The sequence below is a fragment of the Mus pahari genome, chromosome 5 (genome assembly GCF_900095145.1).
Source record: "Mus pahari chromosome 5, PAHARI_EIJ_v1.1, whole genome shotgun sequence".
Lineage (NCBI taxonomy): Eukaryota > Metazoa > Chordata > Mammalia > Rodentia > Muridae > Mus > Mus pahari.
In genome coordinates, this window is record NC_034594.1 from 127,384,305 (window position 1) to 127,411,688 (window position 27,384).

At 43.9% G+C, this 27,384-nt stretch overlaps 1 protein-coding gene across 8 annotated transcripts in view; it reads right to left on the reverse strand.

Moving 5' to 3' along the window:
• The window catches only part of Cacna1e (calcium voltage-gated channel subunit alpha1 E), a 478,307-nt gene that overhangs the window by 19,072 nt on the left and 431,851 nt on the right, over positions 1-27,384 (reverse strand). For 6 of the 8 annotated variants that reach the window (XM_029539216.1, XM_029539217.1, XM_021197363.2 and 3 more), the window contains 10 exons: positions 26,692-26,817; positions 22,703-22,768; positions 17,316-17,407; positions 16,624-16,789; positions 11,792-11,919; positions 6,811-6,907; positions 4,740-4,845; positions 3,828-3,935; positions 2,940-3,040; positions 2,559-2,665 (listed from right to left, as the gene is read on the reverse strand). In XM_029539216.1, coding sequence (XP_029395076.1) covers positions 2,559-2,665; positions 2,940-3,040; positions 3,828-3,935; positions 4,740-4,845; positions 6,811-6,907; positions 11,792-11,919; positions 16,624-16,789; positions 17,316-17,407; positions 22,703-22,768; positions 26,692-26,817 — 1,097 coding nt within the window. Of the gene's footprint in view, positions 1-2,558; positions 2,666-2,939; positions 3,041-3,827; positions 3,936-4,739; positions 4,846-6,810; positions 6,908-8,706; positions 8,804-11,791; positions 11,920-16,623; positions 16,790-17,315; positions 17,408-22,702; positions 22,769-26,691; positions 26,818-27,384 lie in introns of all 8 variants that reach the window. The other 2 variants (XM_029539219.1, XM_029539215.1) reach the window with 1 other exon arrangement.

Sequence of the window (27,384 nt, forward strand, 5' to 3'; positions counted from 1 at the left end):
AACTTTCGGGATAGCATTTGAAATGTAAATAAAGAAAATAATAAAAGAAAAAGAAAAAAAAAGGCCTCTCCCATGCTCTTGTTCCTACCTCACCAACCTTCTGGCACTCCTGTCCTTTGCTCCCAACATTCCATGTATATGCTGTTTTAAGTGTGCTGAATGTAGTAACAGCCAGGCTACATCTGCTTCCCACCAAACTCTTTCCATATACTTTGGAGGCATTGTACCAAAAGTTATTTCCTTCAGAAAATAGTCTTGGATCTCTGTCAGAACTCTTGTATGCCCCTGTCTTGTGCCACTGTTTTTCTTGCTGGAATTTATCACAGTCGTACTTGAAAACCATGACTCCTTTCTCTGCCAGTTTTCCCATTTAAGGCACGGATCTCTGGTTGTAAGGTCACTTGGTCTATGTATGGTGAATGAGCTCTGCCTCCTGTGGTCACCACTGTAACCCTAAAGCACTCTCTAAATTAGTGCCTGGCTCTCAAGCCTGTAGCACTATCTACCCAAAGGCTTACACTCGAAGCACATGGCTCTTCTTGATTCCTTTCCCTTTCTTACTCCTCCTAACATACCTATTTCTAAATCCTATCCATTCTCCCTATTAAATACCCTGCTTACCTACTTCTCGCCATTTCTAGCCTGCTTGTTCAAACCATTGCCACTGATAATTTATATAACCACAGTAAGCTACTACATGATATCATCTCTAGAATTTTTCACTAGAATGTTCCCTTCTGATCCAGTAAATCTACATTGAATTCATAAATGAATTTTACAAGGCACAAATCTAATCATGTCACTCTGAAACATAAAGCTCCATTATTTCAAGACAAAATAAATTTAACTTCTTTATCGTGGCTTAGAATGCCGTCTAAGACTGTCACTACTGTGCAGCTCCCCAAACATGGCAGCAGCCTCCTTTCCTGAATGTTCTACTCCAATTGTAGCCCAGGGACCAGGGACCTTAGTTTACCTCGGTTTGCCTCCAGAAGAACTTGCCTCTGGGTCTCTATGTGTCTCAAATGAGAAAAGTGGCTTCCTTTTCATGACATCACAATTTCCTGACCCCCCGCATTTAATCTATCACTCTTATAGTTTCCCCTCTCCAGACTTATATCCCTGGGGACGATGCTCTGATCATCATTATCTCTAGTGCCAGAGCCAATACTTAGGCCAAGTTTGTTCTCAACAAATACTGGTAAAAATCAGTGAATAACTTGAATCTATAAACATATGGAAGAAAACACAGAGTGATGATCCCATGATGTGGCTTGGCATATGTAGAAACTCTAGACAAAACTGAGATCTAGATGTAAGGGCAAAGGAGAATCTTCCACTAATGGACCAAGGACTCATGAGAAAATAGTGTGAAGCCTTGCAGTGAGGAGACTCCATTTCTCTAGTCATACCTTTTCTCTCTACTCTACAGAGCAATAAAATGTATTTCTACTTGTCTTCTGGGGCCTAGAGCATCTAAAGACTGCTCTCTGATCATACAAAATTGTTTGTAAAGAAAGCTCCGGGCATGTTCTTCTCTTTGAAATTTCTTAGATTATGAAGTCAGAAAATGATTAGCAAGAGCAAAGTTCTCATACTACAGTCTGAAAGAAATGAATGGTGTGAACTCTTCCTAATAGTGCTCCAGTGGAGGCCTCTTTCCCAAACTCTGGGTCTCCCTTTTCTGATCATTAGTGGAATTGTCCTTCTTAGTGATTCCCACTTCTCCCTCCAAGCAAGACTTGCTTAAACCTAACCACAAAACTTCATTTCCAATGAGAAGAGGAACACGTCCGTGTTCCTTGGCTTCCACTTCCCCCTTGGTGACAACTGGAAAACAATGCCATAACGGGATATGTATGCTATGAGAGATCTTCTCTGACTAACAGTCAACCAGTAGGTAAGCCTTAGAAACACTAGACCATTCTTCCATTAAGGGTCTGATTTTCTTCTTTCTGTTTATAAGGTCCTTTTAGTCATTAGAGAGTCTGGGATACAGTAGAAAGCCCCTAGAGACAGAAATGACTGATTTGAAAACCTAGGTGCTGCTTCCTCTCAGTCATAGTCCCTGTCTGTTCACTTGAAAAGTGGTGATAACAATATATACATCTCCAGGGTATGGCAGAATCAAGAGAGCTAAGCAAACAGTATTGCTAGAACTGGCATCCCCAGGGGCAGAGAATTCAGTGACTGTTGCTTCTCTTTCCCTCTTCTGCTCAGCAATCACAACATCCATGCTGCCAGATCCATTGTGAGGGGACAACTAAACCCTTGAGATCATGATAATTCTCCACAACAGAACTACAGCTAAGGTGTTAGTGCATTATAACCTGAGTCAGCACCTTTTGCTGCCGACCTTCTGCTGCATCTACTATCTCTGATGCCAGTTGCAGCATTACACATGCCTGGCTCATTTCTTCTCTTTCTCCTGCTGACAAGCCATTTTGAGACAGTCAGCCTCAGGAAGGAACTGGCTCAGAGTATCATTCCCGGGCCTGAGCTATGGTGGCAGAATGCAAACGGGCATTCCACAGACCCTTCATGTGGTTTTTACTCACAGGCCAGAAACAGGGTCCTGCTGGAGATAAGGCAGGGCTTTGGCATTAGCAATGATCTCCTGAGGCAGTGATGAGGGCTCCATGCGCTGGAACATGGGTGCATTTTTCTGAGTGGAGACAAAGAATTCCTGTGACTTTGTGAGGACTACTATGAAAAAAAAATACAACTTACACGAGAGACAACGAAAGAAGACTGATACTTTGCTTGACTATTTTAACCTTTCAGTTCACCGGGTTTCTAATCCCTCCTCACTTAAAAGTTCTTCAATTCCAAAACCCTTTACCACCTTTCTAGGGTACATTATAGGGATACATGCAACCTGTCCCCTGGAAATCCATGTCTACTCATGACCCATCCAATGTGCTCTCAATGGTGCTTACCTGTTCTTCCAGCTGCTGTCTCTGTTTCTTTACCTTACTCTGTTTATAGTAGTCCATGATCATCATTGCTGCATAGATCTTGCCCACAGTCAGGTCAGAGGCTAGAAGCACAAGTGGAGCATGGGAATAAACAGGGAGGATACAGATGGGCATATGTGCCCACTCTCCAAAGCAGCTTCCCGCTCTCAGTCACTCACACGTCTACTATTTATTAAAGCTCCAAGGACACAAAGCGAATGGACCCATGCAATAAAGGCAGTGCTCACAGGATCGGATAGTAAGGAAGACATTAATGAGCACGACCTCCTATCATCCCAGATACACATGTCTAAGTAGCAACACAAATGCACAAGGGGTTACTGAAAAGTCTTATGTTTCCAGAGAAATTTCATTCACAAAATAGTTTGAATTATGAATAAAAGTACTTTAGAAGTGGGGACTTAGTTTTCTTTTTCTTTTTTTTATTAGAATTTTATTATTATTATTATTATTATTATTATTATTATTATTTTCTTTATTTACATTTCAAATGCTATCCCGAAAGTTCCCTATACACCCCCCCCCGCCCCTGCTCCCCTACCCACCCACTTCCACTACTTGGCCCTGGCCTTCCCCAGTACAGGGGCATATAAAGTTTGCAAGACCAAGGGGCCTCTCTTCCTAATGATGGCTGACTAGGCCATCTTCTGCTACATATGCAGCTAGAGAGACACGAGCTCAGGGGGTACTGGTTAGTTCATATTGTTGTTCCACCTACAGGGTTGCAGCCCTAATGGTAAAGGAGCAACCTTCCCTTATCGCCTTGGTCATGCTGGTTTGCCTAAGAGATGTGGCCTTGGCATGCTGGGCCATAGTGACAAGCATACTTGAAAGGAGGAGCCACCACACCTTTGGGCATGGGCACTAGCAGATCCAACATCTTTTGGGACAGGTGAGGCCAAATGGCCAGGGTCTCTTTTTGTAGCTCTGAGTCTAGCTGTTGTCTGTCTGCGCCACCTGGAATAAGATAAATTATTAATAACCCAATCAGAACAGGCACAGAATAATGACGACCAAGACTGAGGAGTGGGTGGGGGCAGGAGCTGAATCAGCATGGCACCTCACATAATGAGAGGAAATCTTGGCCCTGAGTGACAGAGGATCTGGCAACACCAGCGTTTCTGCTGAGGAAGCAGAAGACACTTTGGCTCCTATTCTCAGTGACTCAGGCATATTCTTCCCCAGAAATCTGAGGCTGAGACCAAGATCAACTTCCTCACGGATTCTAACAGCCTCCTGGTGCTCAGTACATCAGAGAGGGAGGTGAAGATAAGGAAAACGCATGCTTCATTAATACACATCATTCCTTCCACTGACCCTGACTATACAGTCTAAGGGACCTGATTTTTAGAAAGGCAGGAGGAGGCAGGCTAAAGGTCTGTATGGATGCCACAGACTGTTTCTCTCCCAGACTGCTGAATCAGCAATCACGATGGGCAGAGTATTTCGGTGTCCACTCTGTTGACACCTGCTACAGATGCTTCCTAAGTCCCAAGACTTTGGAAAAACGATGCTTTATGGAAGATAAATTACAGAATTAAAATTTCTATGCTCAACGAATATTTCTAGAATGCCAAGACATGTCAGGCATGGAATATCAAGTCATTTATTTTTACCAGAGAAAGGGCATATCTTCAGGTTACTAAGTTAGAGGTAAAACCAGGTCACAGACTTATCAGGAGCATGGCTGGCTAGGCAGTAGTTCAGATGGCTCCTTCCTATAGCAGGCTGCAACCCTCTTTCCTTCCCCACTAATCTGACCTTTGGCGATTTTAATGTCCAGAGCCGTCCGGATCAGAGCCATAAGTGTGGAGGTGAAGTGAACTGTCATGTCTTCGGCCACTGGCATATTCATCAGGACCAACCTCTGTGTGAAAGAGACAAGAGAAAGAGCAGGCAAAACCCAAATATATTGAAAGACACCTTGGTTTAAAAATAAAAGGGGAAGGGAAGTGCAGAGGTTAAATGCACAGACAGAAAAGAAGGGCAAGGATTCCCCATCCCCATCCTAGTCCGGTTCTCCTGGCTTCTCACCAGAGCTCATTTGCTGCTATTTTATCTAGGGGCTGATGCCAAATTCCAAGGAAAGGGGGTTAGCTAATCATTCTTTACAACCCCTTCCCATGGGGAGTGCTAGGAATATCTCCCAGAGAGATGGGAAGGGAGTTCAAGAAGTCCCTTAGGGAACAGAGTCAGCTCTGAGAGGTGGTTCCACTCCCTGCTACAGAGGTGCGCTCTATTTTCTCTTTGTTCCCACAAACGCCCCCAAGGTCAATAGAAAGATGGGGGGAGAGACTTGGCTCTGTTCATCTCACTTGAAAGATGTATCCTGGTGCCCCCTTTTTGAGTCTTTAAGAGATGGAATTTGCCAGCACATGATTGAACATGCAGAGAGTCCAACTTATCGAAGGGATGAGGAGGAGCAGAATGGGCAGGGGAGAGTGCAAACAGGCTCTGGGAGGATGAGGAGCACAGGGAAGACAGTCAGAGAAGGGGGTGCAGGCAGGAGCAGAGTGGGCAGGCCCTGTTCCCCTCACCCAGAGGAAGGGATCCAACTGAAATGGCCAAATCCACTTTCAGAGAGTATCTTGCTTTAGGAATCCACGAGACTCTCCTCCCGTTCCTCTCCCAGTTCATTCTATCGGGGCCTCATCCCAGGAAGTCTTTCCCCACTATGTGACACTTGTGGTTATCAGAGAAAGGAATCATCGCATCTGCTGTGTGCAAGGAGCCATGCACTTGGGGAGGAGGGTTCCTAAGGACTACATTCCAGTGAGATGCTCTCTGGAGCAAAACTGTTGGGAGGTGGCAGCAGAAGGGTCTCTAGCAGAGCCATCCATCCTGGTGGTAGTGGTTGGTAGTGATTAGAGCCTGTCATTCACAAGCCACACCTCTAATCCTCGACGAGATCATCTCTCCTACAGCAACTCTACAGACAGATGTGTTAGAGTGTAAAGGCTGTTTCTTTGTTTGTATCTGAGTCCCATCGTTCTTACTTCTGTGGTAGTGGCAACCTTGCTATGATGTGTGCTTAGGTGAATGAGAAAACCCCTGAGTAGTTCTGGGCCAGCCTATACACAAGGGAGTTAACAGTAACTAGTACTGATAGGTGAAGAAGATGCCCGGCCCCGAAGCTGGGAGCATCCGAATGACCCCCAGTGGACAAGGCTGCTGTATGACCTCAAGAAATCTACCACCACTAGGTCATGCTAAGAAGGCAAAGCTAACTGAAGAAATCTGCCTGTCGTTGCCCTCTTTATGGCCACTGGGGAAAGAAAGCTACATTCCTGTCAGTTGTAAAATGGAAGACATGTCCCTCTTTTGTGTCTGTGTCAGGAAGCTATGCTATTGTTCCTTTCTACATCAGAGGGGAAGAAATTTATTACAAGTTTCCCTTCTAAAAATTTCTTCTAGAGCAAGCCTTAATGTTTGCTCCATTATTTTCCTCATTTATGATTGAAGCCATATTTTTTTCCCCCCTCGGCCTTTTTTGGTTCTAGGTTTCCTTCTTGCCAATCCAACTATTCCCCGGCCACCACTCTGCCTCCTTTCAAAGGATACACGCCACTTAGCAGCACCTTTCTAGTAGCCCACTCACAAGAAGCCACAGACGAGTAGGAACATGGTAACACAAGAAAAGGTCCACGATGAACAGCACGAGATCCACTCCTATATCCTTTATGATGCCATCTCATGAACCTTCCTAACTCCTGAATCCTTGCTTCCCAGCTCCATGCCCCCAACCCAGCTTCCTCCCGGAGTATGTCCTCCCCACAACTGGATCCCATTTCCTGTTGGTCTCTAGCCCAGAACAAAGGAAGGGGTTGTCTACCTTATAGGCCACTTTGGAGGGACATCTCTTGCCGAGGCCTAGCGGTGGTGACATGAGAGTCAGCATTTCATACATCTCAGTGTAATGGATGCGGCCACTGCTCATGGGGGTGGTGAGTAGGGGCAGGACATGGGCGGGGCAGGAGGGGGTGGCAGGGACAGGAAAAGGGGGTGGGGGTGGGGGAAAGGATGCAGACAAGTAGGAGAGAGGAACAGCATTCCCAGAGAGCCAAAACAAAGTAATACAGGAAACAGAAGAAAAACAAACAAAATGGACAAACAGGAAAAGAACAGGAGACCTGTTAATCAAGGCAAATCATACAAGTGACTCCGTCCTGGTGCAGATTTATATCACGCCCCACACAGACCCGGGAACACTAGTTACAACCTCTGGTCTCTCTGACACAGTCAGAAGGGGTTGACAGGGGTGGAGGGTGGGGCTCACTTTCTCCTCCTTAGTTGGAGCTGCGCTGGCTTTGTGGTTCACTGCATCTAACCCCAAAGTAACACAAGCATGTCTTCAATTCCCAGGGCTGTGCGTGAGCGGTATAAACCGGATAGACGGTGCTCCAGCCGTGGGTGGGAGTTTCTGGCCCCTACTGGGGCTGGGATGCTGGCCTAGAAATCAGGCCTGTCCCCTGCCCTGAACCCACAGGCAGAACGTCGTGTATCCCCCCTCTGTGGTGTGTGTGCAGCAGGAGGCGGCGGCGGTTTGCGTTGAAAGTGGTGGGCTGAGGTTGCTGGTCAGAAAGTCGCCCCGTTGCTTCCACCTGGCTCCGTGAACAAGAATGCTCTTGATTCCCCAGCATGCACCAGGTTGATGGCATGCTGGGGACAGAAGAAACAAAACCAGGAGGAAGAAGAGCATCTTGCATGCCATGCTGCCCTCCCCAGCTCTCCCACATGCGGCTGCAGGTTTCACTGGGGTGGAGTTTAAAGAGTCTCAGCAGAGGCAGCTGTTCGGCCTCCTGAGTTCAGAATCAGGGTCACCATCCCAAGTCAGCTCCATCCATCACCTAGGCAGACATCCTTCCTGAGCCTGTATCTTCTGCTGCCTGAGCAGCACTTTGCTCTGCTTTCCTCCCATAGCCCCTGAAGCAGGGTTCGGATCTAGTGGTCCTGGGCTTGGGAAAGTGACTAGGAGACTGACTATCCAGGGTCGTGCAGAGTTTGAACTTATAGCTCGGAACCTGTTGGTCTAACCAAGAAGTAGTGACTTGGCAATTACGGCAGACCCTTTACAAGTGTGACTGGCAGGCTCCAAAGGCGTTAAATAATCAGTTCAAGGTCCTTCTGTGTCTGTTGAGGTTGTTTTAGTCTCTGCGTTGTGAAATTCTCTACTAGTTCTATGCTTTTTAAACTACATTCACCTGTTGCTCTCTTCCTCTCGGTCCTTACAGCTTCCACTGCTGATCCTGGAAAAAGCACCCAGGATCTGTGAGGGGTAGCAGGGGTAGGGGTGACTAGGTTCACACTTCAACTCATGCGGTTCAATGAAAATGAAGGTCTCCTGAAGGGAAATCAGAACCCTTCTGCTGGATTAGAGGATTTCTGCATCCCAGAGAAGGGGGAAGTCCTTTGGTAGAATGTACAAGCTAAGGCAAACTGGGGGATGTATGTGTAGGTGCACAACAGTATATGTGTGGGGGAAAAAAAACAAAAGGAGTGACTCTAGAGGCCTTTGTATTAAGTCTTTAACTCTCTTTTGCCTTCACCATAAAATGGCCCTTCTTCCTACATGGCAGCTGCTGGTTCTGGGAAGGGTTGGGCCTCTTTAAACTCAAAGGTAAGCAACATGAAGGTTCTCTCATGTGGCGCAGTGGTGGTGGAGCAGAGGGCAGAGAGGGTTAGATGCTGCATCCCACTGCAGGTCATGGCTGGGGACTGGGGGGCAAACCTTGCAAGCCACCCTGTAGGGGCAGTTCTCTCCCAGGCCCAGAGGAGGCGAGATCACCCGCACTAATTTGTACATATCCTTATACGGGATCCTGCCGCTGGAAAGAAAGCACAGGCGGGTTAATAAGATACTCAGAAAAGAATGGGGAAGAAACGATGGCTTCTCCCTGCAGGGACTGTCCCAAAGAGGTAAGAGCAGTTTATTGATGCCTGACATAATCAGAACAGAGTGATGAGAACCAGAGAACTACCACCTTGCCAAACTGCTCTCCCAGTTTTCTCGGGAAATCCCAGTCCATCGAATATCAAAAGGAACTACCGAATGTCTAAGGTTCTCAGAAATACCTGTGTGGCTCACGCCTGGCCTGAGGAGCCAAAGCTCCAGCTAGGCTTCTAAGAGCAAAAAGACAGCCAATGTCTCTGGCCACTGTTCAGAGCAGATGTCAGGTTGCCAACGCGTGAACCGTGTACTACAGAACTCTTTGCTTTCACACCCGTACTGATTACAGGCAGTTACTCTGGGCCACCTGTCAGGGGCAATGGGGAGTCAGCATGTTTCTGTAGACTGTGAGAGACAAATTTCCCACTAGGCTAATTAGCAAGAAACAGAGTTTGCATGAGAGAATGTGAAAGGGCTTTGGATCTCTCTGTGACATATACGGAGTTCAGCTTGGGTAAACTCTGCTCTATTCCACAGGAGCCTACTGGGATCCATGTCCAAAACACAATCTGGAAAGATGCCCCAGAAATATTTCCCTGCAGCTCCATTCCAGCCACTCAGGGTCTAGATTGATCCTGCAGAATTCCAGGTACACTGCGACCCGTTTTTGATAACCTTTTCTTCCAGGAACCTTCAAGAGACTTCTGGCTTCTTGTGGAAATGGAATAACTGACATAAGAATAATTCTCAGTGGATAAAACATCTTCCCTGTCAGAGACCAGAACAAGGAAGCCGTGGTGGAATCTGAAAGACAGTATGCACCCTGGACCAGGCCTGGGGTTGCCATAGAAATGACGAGCACACTATCTCCATCTAAGCATCCTTTTAGGAAGCCATATCAAAGCAAATGTTTTCTTCAGCTTCACTCTTTCTAGCCTTTTCCTGACTCGGTGCTGATTTGTCTTGTTTCTTTCCAGACAGTAGCTCACTGGTATGCCCAGTCTCATAGCCCTTGAAATGATGGAAAGTAGCCATGTGTCAATTTAGTTTTACTTCTTAAGAGTAGTAAATAGTGGCTTTCAACCCATTGCTTCTTTATATGAAGACCCTAACTCATTGCACGTTTGCTGGTTTCTTCTCAGCAACCTTATTCCATTGAGAAAGCCAATTAAAATGTAACCAGAATAATTGGTAATTCTCTAGACATTCGAGTTGACAGAAGGAGTTCCTCTCTGCTTTTTGGCTCAGTTCATGTGACTGAGTCTCATGATTAGTCCTGTTGCGGCCTCTCCCCAGCAACTGCAATGAAGTGGGGGCATCTTTAATGCACTTGGCATTTAGAGCCACAGAGGAAATAAAACCAAAGGAAGTGCTGGTTCCAAGAGCCAAGGATGTCCAGATGAAGCTAGATGTGTGATGCCATCCTTTGGTAGCAGAAAGTATCTCTTCAGTTAGGTGAGTGAATAGGCATCCAAAATCAAGGCCATAAATGCTTTACAGGTGGCAATTCTCATTTCTGAGTCGAATTCATATACCACTGCTGTCAAGTACCTAACAGCAGTATGCATAATATAATAATATGCTCACCAACACACACCAGGCTAGGTAGGTATCATTACCACCACTTGATAGATGGTTACATCACTTGTCCAAAGTGAGAAAATGGATAAGATTCAGGCTGAGCATCATTGTCCTCCAAGCCACCACCGGTTGCATACTAAAACTCTTTGTTGGAAGCAGTACAGCAAGAAAAATCTGTTGCTTAGCCACTGTAACAGGAAGGGATCTACATAACCCCATGGCCTAGCTCATTATTACAGAGGAGAAAGGAATTCTAATTCACCCATCCACCCTGAAAACAGTTAACCCAGGTTTAGCAGCTTCAGAGCTCGGTAGATTTGGGGAAGAATCACACATCATGAAGGGAGTACCAGGTGGAAGCAGCGGTGGCCCACTCCTGTGAAGAAGAGCATTTCCTCAAGTATTTTCAGAGGGGGACCAGAATGGGGAGAGTGGGGAGTGAAGACCCAGAAGCTAAGTGTGCCTGGGCCAGCAAAGCTTTTCATTCATAGAATGTCATTCTGTCCTCATCAGCAAGGGCTAAAAAACACTGTCTTTGTTTCTGAAACAGGGGTCAAAAGACTTTTTTTTAAGAGTGAAGGTTTTTGGCAATAGTTTAATAGTAAATATTTTGAACGGGAAGGTCAGACCATCTTTGTCCCAGTTATTCAGTTTTTCACTATAGTGCAAGCACAACCATAGACAATAGATAAAACAAATGGCTGTAACTGTACCTCTATAAAAACTCATTTGTAAAAGCAGTGAGTCAAACTTAACTGACAGGTGGTGATTTGCTGATCCCAGCTCTAAAGTCTAGATGTCACATCACATGGGAACTATTGGACAGTGAAAGACAGCAAAGAGGTCAACCCTGCCAGCTCCTGCCATTTAACTCAGTTTCATGTGATAAAAGCCCACAAGTCGAGAGGGCATCTGTTGGCAGGAACACCTACTTGATTATATGAAATATTATACCAGTGTTTTATTTAACTATATATGCTGAAAAGAATGAGGAAGAAAAGCACTAATGCCACTAACCATGATGGCCAGATATGTCTCATTGGCCAGAAACCTCCTATCTTAGTCCCCGGTGACTCATAGCAAAAAAGGGAGAAGGTTGGAGGCTCCCCTGGTTGTGTAGTCAATCTAGAGTATAATGAAATTGGAAAACAAGGGTACAGCCTGCCACAAAAAGAAAGGGGGGGATAACAGAATACCCAGGAAGAGAAGATTTGGGCGAATGGCTTGAGACCAGTGCCTCTTCTGTGAGCTATAACCAAGAGGTGTTTCCTTCCCTTTTATAATAGGCAAGTATTTGAGTGATCTAGAAGTCCCTAATTTCTGGGTGGCCAAAAGGCCTACGCACCATGCTGCTCTGTCATATTCTGCCCAGACACGGACAAATTCATCCAAGTGGTGAGGCCCCAGGATGGAGGAATCTCGAGTAAGGTACTCAAAGTTGTCCATGATGACAGCCACGAACAGGTTGAGCATCTGCAGAGCAAAGAGAAGAGTTAGGAGAAGTTAAGGCGGAGCTCACAAAACAGATTGACAGGCTTCTGACAGGCTTCAAGGCAAAGTTCCTTGGCAAAGTTCCTTGGCAAAGCTCGGAGATCTTGCTAAATGCAACTCACTTTTGTTATTCACACTGTGCATCTCATTGTGTGGGCACTGTGAGTTTATTTTTTTATGCTGCTTTCCATTTGCACAATACTTTATCTGCGGTCATTACCTGTTTGGCTTACTTAATTGTTCTTGTAGCAGAGGGAACAGTGGTTTCCACATTCTTAAAGGCTAGAGAAAGTCAAGGCCAGATAACAACGTTGTCTCTCCAGCTTCCATCCTCATCCTGCTTCCTGAAAATAGAGCCTTCAAAGTGCACAACGAGAGCCACAGAGTGAAAGAGCACACTCCCCTGTGCGAAGCTGTCCATGGGTATGTTCTCCACTATGTATCCAGTATGTGTCAAACTCAGTGACTCAGGTGCTGGAGGTACTGGGATATGAGGTCAGAAAGTGCTAGTCTAGAGATAGACCCTCACACCTAGCACAGTGCTTAAAGCAAAGCAGGCCTTTACTAGATTTTGTTATATGACTACTCTTGAAGTCGAATCTAGTATTTAGAAAAGACAGTGATATATTGGAAACAGGAAAAGGTTGCAAATCATGACAGTAATGAAAGCATCACATACAAGTGACGATAGAGACAGAAAATTCTATAAAGGAGATTTCTAGTAGCTAAAAAACCTTGTAGAAGTCATTAGGTTTTTGAACTGAAGCACGATGGAGTAGGTCATATTTACCAGATCACATAAGCACAGAAGACAGTGTCTTAGGCAGAGGAGGCAGCATGAATGCTCACAGAGATATGTAGGAACAGGGACATTCTAGGGGTCCGTAAGTAGAGTAGAACAGCCAGGGCTGAGTACCAAATGACAGAAGCATCATGTTACCATGCTCTGGTCTGAACCAAAACCAGCCAACTAGCCAGATGTTCTTGTATGTTTCATGGGCTGTTCTGTGTCTGTTTGAGCTATTCAGCTCTGGTATTCCACACCCAAATCACAGACATTAGAAATATCAAGGAGCATGGCTGAGTTCCAAGGAAGCTTTGTTTATGGATGTTGGAATTTGAATTTCATATAATTTCCACATGCCATGAAAAATTATTCATCTCTTGTTTGTCTCTCCCTCCTTTAAGACTGTAACATTCATAGTTCGTAGACCATATAAAACCAGGTAGCAAATCAGATTAGCCCATGGGCTAGAGGGTCTGCTGATCTGTAGTACAGACTACTCTGTAGCAAGCCAAGAGCTATCTGTCTTTAGAGGTAACCTTGGTAATGGTATAGAAGGTAGATATAGAACCAGGGTGAGAATGGTGTGCTCCTGGGCCAACTCATTCACAAGATCTTGTTACACAAGGACAGTACCAAAGACAAGAATGGGCCAGTAAAGAGTTCTGTTGTGCTTCTGAGATGTCATTGATTGTACTACTCTTAGTACAGGCCCTTGCCTGGCCTAGTACTATAGTCTAATGAGGCACCATACTGTGGCCCAAGCTTTACCCAGTCATTGAATCTTATTTTTCTCTAGCTCAATATGAGTGGGAATTCAACAAAAGCCAATGAAGAGGTATTGAGCAAAAGTGAGAAGATGTAAGGTCTGGAGTTGGTACTCTAGCTGTCTGACAGGCATCAGATAGGGGTATTTGAGGAAGAAGCTCACATAAAGGGAAAGATTTATGAATAGAGAAGGATAAAAAGGGGAATTAAAATTTATCCTGGTGCTTGCCTTGCCTTAGGACACCCCAATGGCAGGTGCCTATAAAATCCCATTTTGTTTAGGTTATATCTAGCTGGGATTTCTTACACTTAAAATTCAAGATTCCTGACTGATAGAAAAATTGGTTTTAAGTGGTTGGGTTCATGGACTTGCCAGATATGTAGGCAGAGAATATAGGCTATAGAGAAAGTCTACAGGAAAGACACAATTCCTATATTCTTTGCAACATAGAGAAGGTTGGCTATATCCTAGCAGTCATGGTCCCTTTTACCACTGCCTATGCTACAAATAGATGACTGAAGGTTGACTTGTCTTCATTGAGCATTAGGGTGAAGGACATTCATCAGTTGGTACAGAAATTATCCAGTGTCAGGCCATCATAATAAGCATGATGACTTCCTTCAGACTTCACTAACATGGCAGAGAAAACCTTGTGCCTCCTGTTTCAGTTGCTGCTTGAGAACTGCTGTTTCATATCGCTGAATCCAACACAGCCCTTTGTCTCTGAGATTTTATTCAGCCACTGCCTGGATTATGAGTGTTTTCTGTGTATATGCACACTCCTTTCGGGGCACTAATCATTAATGTTAATAATGTTAATAAAAACTATTAACATTGCTAATGCTTCATATTCTCGCATCCTTTTAGCAGTGTGCTGCACACATTAACATCCACTGTTGGTTTTCATGCTCCTTCCAGCCCTTCAGGAGGAAGTTTTAATTCCCATCAGCTCTTTGAGAAAATAAATGCTTCTGATTTATAACTGAATTCTTAGCTCTTAGCATATGGCCTAGCACATCCAAGGGCCTCAGAAATCTCTGTTGGATGGTTGATTTGAGATGACCAGTGTGTGACTGGCCCAAGGTCACAAAGTCTGTCTTATTGTAGGATTGAGACTTGAAGGCAGGTCATCTCACACTGAATATAGCCTCATTAAAAATAACATTAACGTGAATTATGTAGCACTCCCCATCTCACAATTCTAAAAGTAACTGTACAGCCTCCGATTAATTTTCCACTTTTGTCTTTGGTTTCTTTTAAATATTAATCATTAAACATTTAAACTATGTAAGGTAAAATGGCGAGGTCTATGTGTCCCTTTCTGTTCTGATTTATTCTTATTGATAAGTGTTAATTCCCCTGTATGTTGGTTTCTTATTTACTGGAGCTCACAAAGAGATTGTGTCTTGCTAACAGTTCTACTCTGGTGCCTAGCTTAGTGCCAGTCATTAGTAGCCACTTGATAAAAATGGGTTGAAGGTGTGAATGGAATAAGTTCTTTTCAGTTATTTTTATTATACATTGTGCTTTCAGATTTATAAACAGTTCTGTGTTCTTTTTCATTGAAAAAAAAAAAGCTTCATGCCCATAGAAAAGAAGTATATTAAAATGCATGCATTATCTCACCGTGCTTAATATTACTGCTGACAAGCATGAGGTGTGCCGTGTATATGTATGTGCAGGTGCTCATGTGCATGAGTATGTCATAAGTATGCATTGTGTTTGTGTGAGTGTTTGGATGGTATATATACACACAGAGAGACCACATCGGGATACTGAGAGCCTTGCTCTATCACATTTTGCCTTATTCCTTTGAAACAGGTTTTCTCACTGAGCTTTGAGCTGGACTGGTGGTCAGCAAGCCCCAGGGATCCTGTCTCCCCCCGCCCCCAGTCCCCAATTCCTCCAACCCTCCCACAGCAGTGGAGTTGTAGGTATATGAGAAGCTACATACAGCTTTCTTTTTCACATAGCAAGTATCATTATCCACTGAGCTATCTCCTCAGCCCTTTCCTGACATGTTTATTCCATTTTAAAGACACTATATAAGAGGAAGTGCCTTAGACCAGGCTAAATGGCAACAAAGCCAAAACCAAAACCAAAAGGAGGAGGGGACTTCCAGAGTCTCTTTACACCCTACATTAACCTATGTACCAGGCAGAATGGCCTATCTTCAGGCCCCTTGCTGTCACCAGAAAGCCAGATGTTTCTGTCCCCTTAAAGAGAGAGATGGTCTGGGCATGAAACAGTTAAGTTACTTTTCAGTGCATGGCCCTGGAATTGACCGCTTTTGAGCAGCAGCAATATTTTAGTGTTATATAGTTTTGTACAGCCAGTGGCATTTGCAGTGAAGTTGAGTTGAGGGACATTATGGGAGCCAGAAGGACGACAGTGACCTTTTCATTGATCTGGTGACACCTTATGTATTTATTCCATCCATCACTGCTAATCTGATGTGTAGGGAAGACATTTCTCCATGTTCTCTCCAAAAGAAGGAACTCAGAGGGCATTTCAGATATCTTACCACTTCCCTAAGTGGGAATGTTCTACATATACTCCTCAATATTCACTAACATTCAAAGTAATTGTGTTTTCACACCAGAATGCTTGCCAGCTGCCGCCCAATTCAATGGCACCACAGTCAGGAGAGAATCATACCAATTACACTGCATGTGATCATTATTTGCCTCTGATTAACCCTATAAGCTTATATTTTCAAGGTACCTTTTCATAAAGAGTTAAAAAACAGAATCTCCCAAACAGATGCAAGTCCTAGCTATTAAATAAACTACACGAGGCACAAAGGAGACAGGGGTTACCCCAGTAGCTCCAGAGACAACATGAAGTTTGGTGCTCTCTTCCTACATTCAAGTCCTCATCCAGTCTCACAAGGACTCTCTCCTTGAAGGCACAAAGATCTCAACCAATGAGCGTCACCCTCCCTGCAAGGATTCCAAGGAGCACTCTGGTCCCCAAAGGCAATGATCTAATTCTTCTATAGCTTGGAGTGTGAGCGTGGACGTGAGGGATCAGGAACAAGGGAACTAAGGGAGCCAGAGGAGAATGTGTACACACACTATAGGAGCCTTCACTTTATCAGGCACACCTCAAAGAAAGTCAAATTCTTACTCACCAGGAAGGAGCAGAAGAAGATGAAGGAGACAAAATAAACGTAGGCCAGGTCAGTGCCACAGCGCTCACCCTCGTTCTGCCCTGACGGTGCGGTGGTGTCAGGCTCACAGCCCTTCTCACCCAGACAGGACAGCATAATCTCCTGCCAAGCCTCCCCAGTGGCGCTCCTGAACATAGAAATCCATCTTGGTTAGAAGTCTTTCTGTCCCATCCCACCTTGGGCCACTACCCTATTCATACATAGGACTTTTTTCTTAACCCGGTAAGGCCCTTTTAGTATCTTCCACATGGAGAAGAATGTCCATGAGACCCTTATCTTGTTCTTCCTCCCCGCCCACCACGTCTCCATCTGCTAAGGGTCTAATCTGATAGTGGTGGGACCCCCAAAACCCCACATAAATATGGCTACTCAAGGCATCAGGTCTTAAATTGTTCCCATCAGAAGCTGTGTGCATCCCAGGGGACACGTTGAAATACACAGATTAACTACTGAGTCAAAGATAGTGATGAACCTTTCTAAATCATGGGAAAGTTTGATTAAGGCAAACTTCCACTGCATGTCCTAACAAGAACAGCAGAGCAGAATCGAGAGATCAAGAGGCTAGTCAGCGTTCTCCATCCAGAGGCTTCTCCCCACCTTGGCAGCTGAAGACCGGGAGGTCTCCAGCTTGAGTAGTTGTTTCATCCAGGTACCTGAAAAGCAGCATGAGGGACCCAAAGAAACTTCGGAAGTTGTTGTGCCGGTTGATATGACTCTCCTCATCTAACTTTATGTTTCCAAACACCTTGGGGGAGATGAGAGAAATCAATGAGCAGAATGGAGTTGTATCCCGTGTCCAGCACATGGTCATTAGACACACAGGCAGGGTAGATAAAGTACAAGTAATGACTTCTTGATACTGGTCTCTGAAACAGATAACCTGGGGTGAGAGAGCTGACTTACACCATGTTCTTGGCCTGATATGGAAACTAATTAACTCCCCCACTGCTATGTACAGCAATGGGACTAATGCTAGCAATGTTCAAGCAGTACATAGAATGCAAATCTTTTAAATTATTCGGCATATATATAACCTCCCCTACCCTTAAATTGGAGATGCATTTTAGTCTCATGGTACCTATGCAATCTACCAAAGACATTGCTCAACAAGAGAACACATTGAGTCACCCCTCTTTTCTCATATCTAATAATTATGAAGGGAATATCTGTAGTTGACAAAGATGTCATTTATGGTTTTGGCAGAAGCTATCAATATTCAAGCCAATCAGGTCTGAGAGACACAGCTGTATGTTCCTTAGGTATATTTTCATTTAGCGATTGCAGTCTCCGGAATCTGTTATCTGAATGCACAGCCAATGGAAATGAACAAACATGCATCGCCAGACAGACATAAATCTCACTGAAATAGGTCACTTAGGTGACCTAAGCTAAAAGCAAAGTCCGGGTAGTGGGATGAATGAAGGATAATTGGGCACATGAAAAGAAGAGCTGGAGACAAAGTCCTAACTTTTATACATGGGGTCCTAGTTTTAGTCCATTGTCCCAGAGAAGAAAATAAAAAGAAGAAGGAGTAGAGAGAAGGAAAGGACAAGAAAACAGGTAGTCCTGGCTACAGCGAGGGTAGGGGGGTGGTGCGTGCGTGCACGGCACGTGTGTGTGGGCACACACACACACACACACACACACACACACACACACACACACATGGGGGGGGAGGAATTAGAGAAGTATATATAGAGAAATAGAGACAGAGACAGAGACAGACAGAGAGACAGAGAGACAGAGAGTATTTTGTTAATGTACTCCTGGACTCTGACCACTGATATTCATAGGAAAGGGGGCAGCACTCAGCAATATGTATGCACACACAGAGATAAACGCTGACAATAATTCCAAGATGCTCCAGTGAGAAGGGTGTGGTCTCCTCCTCCACCTGTGCTTCAGAGGTCAGGACCAATCCTTCCAAGTCAGCACTGGTACAACTGGCCACTTAAAGGGCCACCCCTCTCCCCATCTGAGACGATTCCCAGCCTACATTTAGTGAGCTTCAGTTTATTCGATGTAAATGGAACACGTTTTCCCCTAACAGTTTTGAGAGCGTGCAATTGAGGAACAATCTCTGCCCCCAGCTACTTTGCCCAAGTAACTCCCACGGACACCTGCTTTGGGAATTTGTTCTCAGTGCTGGTTTTTGTTTTTTTTTTTTTTGTTTGTTTGTTTGTTTGTTTTTTTCAAAACCCAAATACTACTTGTCTTTGGGGAGAACGGAGGTGGCAAAGCAGGCAGCAGAGGGAAGAATAGAAGAAACAGATAAGAAAGAGATGGCTCCTCAAGGGACACACAACTTTTAAAAACCCCACAGAAGCAACCGATCCTCCTTCATCCTGGACACTTCATGAGGTGACTGTTGTATATCCAGAACCAGTTTAAATTTCCTTCATGCTCTTCTTACTCCCTTGGCTAGAGATCTGTAAGCTGTACCCAATCTATTACATCTGTATATTTCACAGGGCCTTTTCTCCCTGGGAGTCTCATGGTACCATCATTAATTGTCCCGGCTATGACTTTTATCAAATACTCTGTGAAGTTGTTGGAGAGTGCACTGCAATTTTGTGCACATGATGTTAGTGTAATTGTCAAGGAAAGCATAGCTACTTTGAATATTTTCTAAGATAACTTTTAAGCCCCAAGTGGATATTTATCATGGAAGTGGTGGATCTTAAAATCTCTTTGCATTTTTTTTTTTTAACATTCTCTTAGCCTGTTACCACCCACATACCAAAGGCTATGAAAAAGAAAGAAGGGTCACTTCTGAAAGTTACAGGAAAGCCCAGGCCTCCATCTACTTTTACTTGGAATTAAATGCAGGACTGGAGGGCTCTGCTTGTGTTTAACCCATTCCTCTACTATAGTAAAGGAACTAAGGCCAGAGAAATTCAGTAGCTTAACCTAGTTCACAGGCTGGAGAGCTACAGAGCTAAGGCCAATGGCATCTCTTCTAACAATGAGTGCATATAAACCCCTTCCTATAAGGGACAAATTGCTTATTTGTTCTGCAAAGATGTTGTCTTCTGAGAGGACTTTAAAAGTACAGCATAACAGTTTGTCTTACAGATCCGTCTGGCTGTCCTTTATGTCTACATAAAAGCTCCTCCTATCCATTGTACCTGCTATTTGTGTGGGGCTCTTACATCTTATCTTTCTGTTTCTGATGATTACCTTCATTGCCTAACCTTGGCTGTCCTAGAACTCACTCTGTAGACCAGTCTGGCCTTGAGCTTAGAGATCCACTTGCCTCTGTCTCCAGAGTGCTGGGATTAAAGGCCTATGCCGCCACACCTGGACCTAAGCTGTTCTTTAATTCCTTTTCACTTTTCTTTAATTCCTTCTTAAAAGGTTGAAGTTTAGCTGGCGGGGTTGGAGGTCGGTATTACCCTGAGATCACAACTCCCTGTACTTTATTTAATAATCGATTTTTCTTCAACTCCTTGAACATAGGGCTTGGCTCCATTCCACTTCCTGGTGCCCCTTTCCTCCTCAAATTGTACATTTTATATTTTTCCTTGTTCAGTATGCTCCTTTTCACTATAGATCTTCACAAGAGTGAACACTAAGAATTATAGGACAGAGTCAATAATAGGCTGTTTTGAGATTTCCTCTGCTAATGAAATTAATCCCCAAACTCTTCATTTTAGCACCAGGCAAACTTTTTTGGACAAGAGCACAAAGCAGTCACATTCTTTGCCAAAACCACAAGAACAGTCCCTTGGCCAGATCCTAACGTTTTTCTCTTTTTGAAACCTATTGAGTCAGGCTCCCATGGTTCAAATTACCCTCAGTACCACTGTCTTCCATGTTCTACTAGGATGGCCCTTTAAGCCCCACTTAAAGCATTCAAATGCTTTTCAAATCCAAAGGCATTTTATTTTCTCCAAATAGAAGCAACTTTTTTTTCCTAGTTTGGGTTTCTGTTGCTGTGAGGAGACATCACAACTTTGGCAACTCTTACAAAGGAAAATATTTAATTTGGGCTAACTTAGAGTTCAGAGGTTTAGTCCATTATGGACGCCATGTGGAGGGAAACATGGCGGTGTGTAGGCAGACATGGTGCTAGAGAAGGAGCTGAGAGTTCTACATCTGGATTGCAGTCAGCAGGAAGGGAACTGGCTTGAACTTTTGACACCTCAGTGCCTACAGACCATCCCTACAGTGACACGCTTCATCCAACAAGACAACACCTTCTGGTAGTGCCACTCTCTATGGACCCATGGGCCCATTTTCATTCAGACCATCATAAGTCTTCTGTTTTGTGATGACTACACTGGATATGGTCCTTTTAGTAACACACTCTGGAGTGTGCATAATTTGTACATGTTTCTGGCTCTCTGTGACAGACTAGGCTGGGCATAGCCAGCTAAAGCAAGCCACAGTGGCCAAGGTATTTGTGGGTTTGTGGAAAAGCAGTCTCCATTTCCTACTGACAGGTCAAAAGAGTCCTTGCATTTGCTCCTCTGATGGGATGAAAGAAGGTGCAGTGTTAAGAACCGGGCTGTAAAGAGGCATAACTAGGTTTTAGTATCAGCCTTTTAACTTGTTACCTGAGAATATGAATAAGGTTAAATGTCAGTGGAAACAATGAAACTCAATTACTCCTGATTATACAAATATGCCTTGCCCCTTCTCTTTGTATGCCTGTATGTATGTGTATGTTTGCATACAGGCATACAGTACATACCTGGCATACCAAGTAACTGAAGTAGACAGCACTATTAGCATCAATATGAGTCTTATGAGGAGACTTGAAGATAGTATCATTCCACCTTATTTGGTTTGAAGATGACAGGGGTAAGCTATTTTATCATACAGAAACTTAGACATACTGAATTTAATTTAACCAGCTTTCAATTTTCGGTTTGATACTATGTAAATTCTAAGGTAAAGTTTGGAGGGAGTTAATAGGTTCTTGAAGTTATCAAGAGAGCACTGAAGTTCCGTGGCAATTGTTTCTAGTGCTACTGACATCATTTTACATATGTATCGTAAGATCTTCAGAGAAGGGAAGCCACAGCCTTTCCACAGGCTTTGTGTATGCTGATGCTGGACATCAGCTGTGGTTTTGGAGAACACACTCTAGTCATAGAGTTAGAGGAAGAGGGAGAATAAGAGGTCTTTTGGAAAGAATCTAGGAAAGACGGCTGATCAGGAGACTTGGAAACTGAGGCAGTGGCTCCTGGTGGCCAGGTGGCCAGGTGGCCAATACCACTGAGGAAGCACCCAGACTGCCTGACTCCAGGGGACTGTAATTCTTAGAGGGGTTAGTCATGCAGCTCCTTAAGTCAGAAAGGATGCCTTCTTTAGACACTCAAAAAGCCCATGGACCCCATCAAATACGTTAGGGAATGCATGCTCATTGTTTATGGAAGCAGGTCATCTACCCCAGATGATTCTTGTTCTTAGAAAGAACATTTGGTTTCTTGGGGTTCAGTGAACCTCTACCTAGCCACACAAATATCCAGGACAGAACCCGATCTGCTATCAAGTTCTAAAATTTTTGAGGATATGAGTAGGCCAGGGAATTATCCAACAAGTTCCATAGCCTTGTACAATAGGAATTGGTTGGAGTATGGCTCTGGGGCTCCCTAGGATGGGCAATAACAGGTCTTAGAGAACTTAGACAGTTAAAACTTAACACAGATGCATTTGGTATCATCACTTATAGGGGGGACAGCTATCTGGCCACCTTTTTGGTCAAGTCCAAATAACAGAGATCCTCAGAAACAAGCCTTACTTTAGTTGCAATGTGAGATCCTCTCTCTGAAAACATTGATGCCATTTTGCCTTAGTTCTATCATAGAAGCCAAGCTAGTCCGAAGTCAGCAGTGTGATTGGGAGACCTCATACGAAGTCCCCAGTGCAGACCACCCTGTATACCTAAGGAACCACTTGGCCCATGTGAAATTCCCAAGATCATAATGCAACAAGACAGTGGAGAAGTTTCTTAGTCAAGTGACACTGTTCACATCATCCTCAACTCTGCCAGAGACCATGTGGGCAGCTGCTGCCCCATCAGGCCACTCACCTGCATCCCAATGATGGCATAGATGAAGAAAAGCATGGCAATCAGAAGGCAGACATAGGGGAGAGCCTGCAAGGGAAGCCAGAGATAATAATTAATCAAGGATACCACTGCTCCTGCAGTCATTGGCAAGGCAGAAGCTCTTGCCCTGAGGCTATTTGAAGCAGGACTGACACTGATCCTTAGAGCTATTCTGTTTGGAGTAGTCTTTCCTTTTTTAAAATACTCCCGAGTCTTCTGATGGATATGTGACCCCTATCTCCAAAGAGGGCTAGCAAAACTTTCTGAGTTGGAGAGACATTTCACTTGACATGCAGAAGACTAACAGTCTTAGCAGCTATGGCCCAAATTAAAGAAGAACGAAGTTTTGGCTTCAAGGTCTCTGCATTGTTCGCTCTCATCCCCACATCTAATGTATAACTCATAGTGGGGGGCCTGGAGGCAAAGCTAAATGACAAGAGGTTCCTTGTTATCCATTCCTAGAAGTATCTTTTATCTTCTGATGAAACACCATTTTCCAGTGCTTAATCCTTTCAATATTTTATCGTATTTCACATAAATTCCCCCAAAGCCTGCTAAGTGTCAGCCATTATGAAACTGTAATGAATCCACGAGACAAAAATTTAAAAATCTATATTGTATATGCTTACTGCCACTTTGTGATGATAACATTTTTATTTATGAAAATAGAAGGCAAGGACTTGCTCTTGCTCTTGCCATTCTGGGGCAGGGGTAGACACAGGAGAGTTGAGGTTTGGAGCAGGATGGCCCAATAGAGTTGTGTGGTGATCCTTATACTGACATGAAATTCCCTCTTCTTTACCATTCAGTAAGCTCCCAGGCAGCCAGTGCCATTGTGAGTCTCAATCTTGTCATGAGTATGTATACCATGAGTCCTAGGAGAACAGTCAAAGGCTTTCAGATGGCTAGAGCAGGGCAGAGCTTATCAACAGAGTTAACAAAATGAAGAACCCCAAGAGGGACTATTTATAACTTGAATAGAGTATAGGCTTAAATTTTTTCTGAACCTACTTTTAATGACAGGTTTTAAATGGTTTAACCTCCCTTCTAGCTTACCACTCGCCAGAGGCAGTGGGAAAGAAAGGATATTAGGATATGGGGGGAAGTGGACCTGTTTAGAAATTGTTTTTTGGAGCAAATCCCACCTGCATTGTCCGGAAATTAGCAGTTCCGTGTACAGGATTTAGCAGTGGCAGCTCCATCCACTAGCCAACACTTCGTGAATATCCCAGCAGTCTAGTTTGGTATTGCCGGGATAGTAAACATGAGTCAGCAATGGTGCCATGACCTAGCAGAGACAGCTAGGCCTCAGCCAAATAAGCATGAGTCATCAAGAAGAATTAGGACCAATAGGGACCCTGAGAAGTTTTTTTTGTCCTGTGTGTGTGTCTCAACTAAGTGGAGATCAGTGAAGATGTGAGACCAACAAGCATTGCAGAGGTATGCTTTGCCATTCTTTGTTGGTTCCTATTTATACTCCCTCCAAATATCATGTGTCCTCCATAGGTCCTCACCACGTGTGTCTTGTCTCAGCACATGTCTGTCTTAGCAAATCTCTATGTTAGTCTGTATCAGCTGACGTCACTCTGCCAACTGCTCCAAGTCTGTAGAAGCAACAAGAAGCTGCCAGCACATCACCAAAAGTTTTTTGGTGCATTTCTCACTATGGAGTCATGACAAATGGAGTTAAACAATGCAGTGTAAGACAGACCCATACATGCATGCCATTAATGGAAGGATCCTTCATCACACATCCTTTCACATGCTTGCTTTAGCAAAACATCCTTTTACCTATGTCCATTTCAGGAAAACACTTCTTTACGTGTTTGTCCCCAGCAAAACACTACCTGACACAACTGACTTTCCAAAGAACCCTTAAGTTTCCACTTCAATAGGGGACAAATTAAAATGCACCTGAAACCCAATGAGGAAGCTCCTCCTCCATAAAGCACTGAGTCCCAGGGTGTAAGGAAAGGAATGGCTGCATTTCCACACAGATTGGCAGAAGGAGGCAGGTTCCCCGCTGCCTGCACTGATGCTCTATGCCCTAGTCTACCCATTTGGCTTGGCCTTGTTCTTCCTTCACCACCCAAAGTCTCCAGTGCAAGATCATCTTGCTACTCCAAACCTTGGGAGAACACCAAAGATTCCATCTGTTCTCCTAGCTCCTGTTCTTTCTGGTCACAAAATGCATTCTAATACAAAATAATAAAAAAGAGTTTTGACATTCTGAACATGGGGTAGAGATAGATCTGGATGAATCCTAGGATTAGGTCAGAGTAGGTAAAGGCAGTGGTATAGTGTTAATATCGGACACGCTCTCTGCTTTGGATTTGCATAAGTGAATTTACCTTTAAATTTTTTATTGTTAGGCAATCTGTTTTTGTACAGCATCGCAGAACTGTCCTGAAGAGGAAATGCCCATCCACAATACTACCCCACTGGGATTCGGATGCACTTGCCCTCTACGTTCTTGTAACACCCACTGAATATGCTACCCATTCGGTTGTCAGTTTTTGACATCATTTTCTTTAGCTTCAATAGGACACAGTGTCACAGAGTCTCAGTGATGAGATAACATGACAGTATGACACTTATCTCTTAGACTCACTAACAACTGACGCCTGATGGGCAGCCATTTTAAAATAAAGTTTTTAAAAAAAACAGCTTTAAAAGAAGTCCATCTTTCTAATTCTAAATCTGAACTCACTCAAGAATCAGAGGGCAAACATAAGGCTTTGAAATTCTCCTCTGTCATCTAACCATGGAACACTGGAGTTCATTGGGGTGAGGCCTCTGTGGGAATAACCCTGCCAAAAAATTGGTTCTTGCTAGGGCTAGGGTGGAAAAGCCAAGGCCATATCTTGGAGTCCGGACATGCCTGCCACTAATTCATCTCAAACTGTAAAGATTCTGATGATGAAACAAATCAATAAGGAATATGTTGGGATATATAATAATATAATAAGGAAAATCCCTTTCCAGGTGGTTACATGCTATGATTTTACTGTCCTGTCTTCTTAAATTTAATTAAATGTCAAAATAAAAGGTGGGAGGACAATTTGGTGAATTTATGGTTTGTCATCTTTGAGTCAATTTTATCAAATTTATTTTTAATATATTAATTGAAAAACTTTGTTTGCAAGAAAAGAAATGCACCCAGGCCTCAGTGATCTAATTATGTTATTTGTTAGATGTCAAAAAGACATTTAATTTATGCTCTTGCTAAAGCTCAAAGAAAGTATGTTTGGAAACTTTACTAATACTGTCATTGAAGTGGGTTTCAGGCAACTATGTTTTAGCAAACCTTTATATGCCTGGACATATGTACAGTCCCATGAGAATGTTTAAAAGAAACATATTGTCATAACTTGATCAAACATCCCTAGCTTTTATAAGACTTGAGTGTGTGTGGTGAGTGTGTGTGGGCGCGCACGTGTGTGCATGCGTGTGTGCATGCGCCATTAGTATACTATTCATTCAATAGTTCAAGAGGTGCCCAGGCTGAAGACATAGTGAACTGTACATGAGTCATCTTTTTATGAAGTATGAGTTGTAAAGTCCTCTGGAAAACTTTTCCATGAAGTAATGTCACTGACGAGTTCCTGAACACACTGAAGGCATCTGACAACAGGGGGCTGACTCTATGTATGGGCAGGATTGCTCAAGGAGATTTAGAATACTCGAGGACAGCACATAATTCATAAAGCACATCCCTGTCTCAGTGCTGAGGAAAAGAAAGACTCATTACAAAGTGAAAGTGATATTTTTAGAATAAGATTCTGTAATGTAGATATGAATTGATCACTAGCCAGCCAACCTGTGCTATAATCAAGAACTGTTGTATTTATGCTTCTAATGAACTTCAAGTTTACAAACTCCTTCCCAGATGTGAAGGAACCAGGGTGAGGATGCCGCAGCAGTGTTGTCCAGCATGCGGTGTTCCACCCTCAGGGAGGGGAGCCGCTTACCTTAAAGGACTGCACGAAGGTCCACAGTAAGATGCGGATTGTGTAGCCCTGTCTCAGAAGCTTTATGAGCCGTGCAGCTCGGAAGAGCTTCAGAAAGCTCATATTGAAGCCACTGGTGTTCACCAGCTGGTGGACCAAAAGGAAACATGTAATTAGTGACAATATGCTCATTTAGAAAGAGCTAAGCACTGGTATTTTCACATTTATTCCTTATTCAGATCACAAAATAGATGGCAGTCTCTGTCTTTTGCAGTTAACCTAACTCCTGTCGAGGGGCACCCAGTGGGTCTCCCTTTAAGTCTCCCAGCTGGGCTCCTAGTCCCAGGTAGATAGATGGGTTTGAGGAGTATACCAGCACACAGGGGAGGAAAACTGGCTTCCCCAGTTTTTTCAAATGCTCTAAATTCTGCACTTAAATTCCTAAAGAGCAGGCTCCTAATCCCCTCAACACAATGGCGTTCTGGTATTCAATAATTACAAGCTCTCCACATGATCCTTAGGGAAACACTTTCAGTCTAACAACTTGGAGGTTAAAGACACTCTGTTTCTCTTTGGAGAATTCAGCCAAACACCCAATACACCCAATATTAGCTTTCTTCCAGCACCTCTATTAGATATCTTCCATTTGAGTCATGCAAATATACCTAAGGCTTCTATGAGGACCATCACCATCCCCAAGTTTATTTTCTCTGG